Raw genomic sequence first — 4,491 nt, 5'->3', positions numbered from 1 at the left:
AATCCTGATTTATTTTTTTCATTTAATTACAAGTTATTGAGATGGACAATTACATGATTTGTGAATAATTATATTTTTGATATCATCCTTTCAAGAACATTACTTGATTTGCTCTTTCTGCTATAGTAAATTATTGAAACATAATTCTGCAAGCTTCCTTATTCATGTTCTTGATTTTAATGTTTCATCTATAATCAGACATTGACTATTGGTTTAAAAATTATATTTAAAATATCATATTAAAATATTTCTTAGCCCTTCCTATTTTACTAAGAGTTTTTATCAGGGATCAGCTTTGAAATTTATCCAGTGATTGTTAAGTACATTCATTCCCTATAATCTTTATGTAAATAGCCTCTGAAATCAAGTATTGTTCATCTCTTCTCATGGTCTTTATGTGATATGCTGTGGGATCAAAAATTTTCTCTTGATAGACCCACATAGGAAAACCACGTGATCATTTGATCTGTGGATACACAGATATGGATACAGACTGTAGAACAGACTGGACATGGAAAAAATGGAACAGAGAGATCATTCACGAGCCTTTTAAATTGGGAGCCTTTTCAAGATGGGAAAATATGTAGACCAGATGTAAAGGACAAAATGACAATAGAAGTGAAGAAGGAAATGAAATGAGAAATAGTTGAGAATAAAGTTATACAACTGGAGCTAGAAATGAAAGAATAGAGTGCTACCCAGGTATCTACACCAGGCACTGGAGAGAATGGTAGTGATATTTATCAAAGCATTGGAGTAAATTAAAATATTATAATTTCAGTTCTGACATATCTATTTGATGATGGAGATGGAACTTGCATTTGTGTATACCACAGACTGCTTTGGATATATTACTCTGGAGCAAGGGATAAAGCTACAGATTCAGAATTCAACATGTAGGTACTAGTGAAAATAAATAAACTAGTATTGAATAAAATCTTTTTCCCCTCAGAGCAATGAGAATCTTTATGAGGGTTTTAAAAAGATACAGGCGGAGGTATGTGATGAAGAATTTGCATTTTTAAGTCCTTCCTATTATCAGACCAAGGTAAACAGGCATAGAATACTTTCCTGAGAGAATGGTTAAAAGAGGTGTTGTCAACACACTTAAAAATAAAATACTTAACACAGACTCTGAGTCACACCAGAAATTAAGGTGAAGGAGAGTAAAAATGATTGCTGTGTTAGTGAAAGTTATAGAGAGGTCAGAAAGGCAGAGAAATAATTAGGGAAGGGCTGTTATAAAAATGATCTAATTGCATTCAACAAATTAACAGAAAACCTGGTTTATAGTGGATCAAAGAAATTACAGCTTATTTTTCTCACATTATAAGAATAAATCTGAAGGGACATTATTGCAGGCTTTAGTTAAATGATTCAACATGCCTTTGGTTTCTAGGTCCTCTCTGAATTTTTACTGTATTATTTTATTATATGGGCTTTGCAACTTTGTGGTTTCTGCACCTTTAAACATATCATTAGCATTAAATGCAAAAAAAAAAAACCCACAAAAACAAAAAACAAAAAAACAAAACAAAACAAAAAAACCAAGACCATGAAAAGAACCTTCTCTACATGAAGCTTTGTCTTTTCATTTGGAAGGAAAGCTCTTCAGACAACATTAGTTTACCATTGAATAGTTCTGGGTCACATGCCCTATATTAGATTAATTCATGGCCAAGGAAAATGGGTTTACAGCAACTGGTTTATAAAAATCACATATAGATCATGTATAAAAATCATGATTTCAACTGGAGATAGAGCTAATGTCTTCTATAATCTAGAGATTTAAGCCAACTACCAGAAAAAAATGAAATTTCTGTTGGCAAGAAGTGGGAAGAAGATTGGCTTTAGAAAAGCCAATGAGGGGCACCTGGGTGGCTCAGTGGGTTCAGCGTCCGACTTTGGCTCAGGTCATGATCTCACGGTTTGGGAGTTCGAGCCCCACATCAGGCTCTGTGATGACAGCTCAGAGCCTGGAGCCCACTTCAGATTCTGTCTCTCCCTCTCTCTTTGCCCCTCCCACCCTCAAAAATAATAAATAATAAACATTACTTTAAAAAAAAGAATTTAAAAAAAAGCCAAGGAGCCAAGAGCAAAGGGAGTTACAGAATAAAGGGCATGATAAATATTATCACATCCTGCAGAGAGATCAAGGAAAATGATGCTAAAAATTGATTACTGTATGATGTATTCAGATTCCAGGGGTTCTTCCTATGAACAAGGAATTTTGGAAACTGAATTGTTTTGGCCTACTGGCAAACAAAAAGTGAGGACCGCCAATGAGGAGTTAGGAAGAGAAAGAGAATTAGGAGACACAAGATTCAGAAACTTGATTTTTTAAAAAAGAACTAACTATGTAAATAGGTAAAACGAAGCAAAAAGTTGAAGAAAGTTTAACTGATTAATCCTTAGAGAAGATCCATGGTATATGGGAAAGAGCCAACCTTCAAGAGCACAGAGCCATGGTCAGAAGTATGGATCATGTTGTCCTACAGCTCTGGGTAAAAGTCCTGGCTCTGACACTTGATCCCTCTAAGACTCAGTTTCTTCATTAGTAAAATGAGTCTAAAAAAAGTTTTCCAAATTGAATTCTGTGGGGTTTAAATGAGATAATGTACTTGGTACAAAGCTTTGCATGGAGGATACATCAAAAACATGTCACCTATTAATATTATAATTGTTTACTTAACATTTTTTACTTACTAAGCATTCAGTCTTTGTATCTAACATTTTCATTGAATATAGAGGCATGTACCCATGATAATAGTTATGAATCAAAATTATGAATAATCACAATCTGAGTACCTGATTTCCATGGAAAATTACACACACACACACAAATTTAAAAACAAAACCAAAACACATATACAAGGTGAAACAAGGTGAAAGGCATTAAGCAATTTTGGCCTAAAGATCTCTATTTGACCACTGAAATAAATTCAGTTAAGGAAAATTAGCAAGTTTAGTGTGAGAATATTAATGTGAAGCTGACAGTAGTAGCCGAGATTATTCAGATGGGAGAACACATAAGTAAGTGATCAGGGAAAGGTCTAGAATTCCTTGAGAGGTAAAATAAAAGGATCTGAAAATGTAATAGAAGGGAATTAACACCATTTACCTCCATCGAAAATATTAATAATTTTCTTCCATTTTTATGTAATCATTCTCTTGATCACCATAATGTTTTCATATCCTTAATTTTTTTCTTATCCAATTAAAGGATTTCTAATTGGGGATATGTACCCCAAAGAAAAAACTAGCAAGAAATAGGAAATTTACACTTGTACCACTGATTCTGACTTTTAATCATTTTCTATTCTCAGGTGATTTGAAAATCAGCTCTTCTGCCCAAGTCAATGGATGGATTAAATAATTCTATGGTTTCTGAGTTTGTGTTGCTTGGACTCTCTAGTTCTTGGGAAACTAAAGTTTTTCTTACATTAATATTTTCCTTGATCTATTTAGGAATCATCCTGGGAAATCTCTTCATTGTCTTTTTGGTAATTTTTGATTCTCATTTACATTCTCCTATGTACTTCCTACTGGCCAATCTGTCCTTCATTGACGTGGGGGTTGCCTCTACCACAGTCCCCAAAATGATTAGAGACCTTTTAAATGAACACAAGATAATTTCTTTCCAAAGTTGTATGACACAGATATGCTTCATCCACATCATGGGAGGAGTGGAGATGGTGTTACTCATCGCCATGGCATTTGACAGGTACACAGCAATCTGTAAGCCTCTTCGCTACCTGAACATCATGAACCCTAAAATATGTGTTTCATTTGTAATTGCTGGCTGGGTCATTGGGGTGATCCATGCTATGTCCCAGTTTGCTTTCATTATAAACTTGCCCTTTTGCGGTCCTAATAAAGTAGACAGCTTTTACTGTGACTTTCCCAGAATCATAAAACTTGCATGCACAGATGGAGCCAAGTTTGAGTTTATTATTGCTGCCAACAGTGGCTTCATGAGCATGGGCACCTTCTTCCTGCTAATCCTTTCCTATATCTTTATTTTGGTCACTGTCTGGAAACGTTCTTCAGGAGACTTATCCAAAGCATTTGTCACTCTGTCAGCTCACATCACTGTGGTGGTTCTATTTTTCACTCCATGCATGTTTCTCTATGTATGGCCTTTCCCCACATCGTCAGTTGATAAATACCTGTTCATTGCTGACTTTGCTATCACACCCATCTTAAATCCCATCATATATACGTTAAGAAATAAAGACATAAAGGTAGCCATAAAAAGAATGAGCAAATAAGGACATTATGTCAGACTCTGCTAACTGGTTCTATCATTGGAGCTCTCAACCTATACATCCATCTGTCTTTTATATATTTCTACCTAGGCATCTGACATTTAAAACAGACATAAACTTAATATATTTTCTACCTCACTGATCAAAATTCTACTCCTCTGTAGAGCATTTATTCATTACTTTGGTTAGCATGGGAGATGTGAATCTACTATATAAGGGTATT

The 4,491-nt window shown here is 34.7% G+C and overlaps 1 protein-coding gene across 1 annotated transcript; it reads left to right on the top strand.

Annotated features, from left to right (window-relative positions):
• Positions 1 to 780: 780 nt before the first annotated feature.
• LOC125168472 (olfactory receptor 4F21-like) lies at positions 781 to 4,271 on the top strand. Its single transcript, XM_047863633.1, has 2 exons — positions 781 to 896; positions 3,327 to 4,271. The coding sequence occupies exon 2, from the start codon at positions 3,360 to 3,362 to the stop codon at positions 4,269 to 4,271; it is 912 nt and encodes a 303-aa protein (XP_047719589.1). The 5' UTR covers positions 781 to 896; positions 3,327 to 3,359.
• Positions 4,272 to 4,491: the final 220 nt, after the last annotated feature.

The sequence above is a fragment of the Prionailurus viverrinus genome, chromosome B3 (assembly GCF_022837055.1).
Source record: "Prionailurus viverrinus isolate Anna chromosome B3, UM_Priviv_1.0, whole genome shotgun sequence".
In the NCBI taxonomy this organism is placed as follows: domain Eukaryota; kingdom Metazoa; phylum Chordata; class Mammalia; order Carnivora; family Felidae; genus Prionailurus; species Prionailurus viverrinus.
The sequence above is the reverse complement of the archived record's forward strand: the minus strand, read 5'-3'. Positions and strand labels throughout refer to the sequence as shown.

Coding starts and splice junctions, on each gene's coding strand:
- LOC125168472 (XM_047863633.1), top strand. CDS start 3,360: ATGGATGGATTAAATAATTCTATGGTTTCTGAGTTTGTGTTGCTTGGA.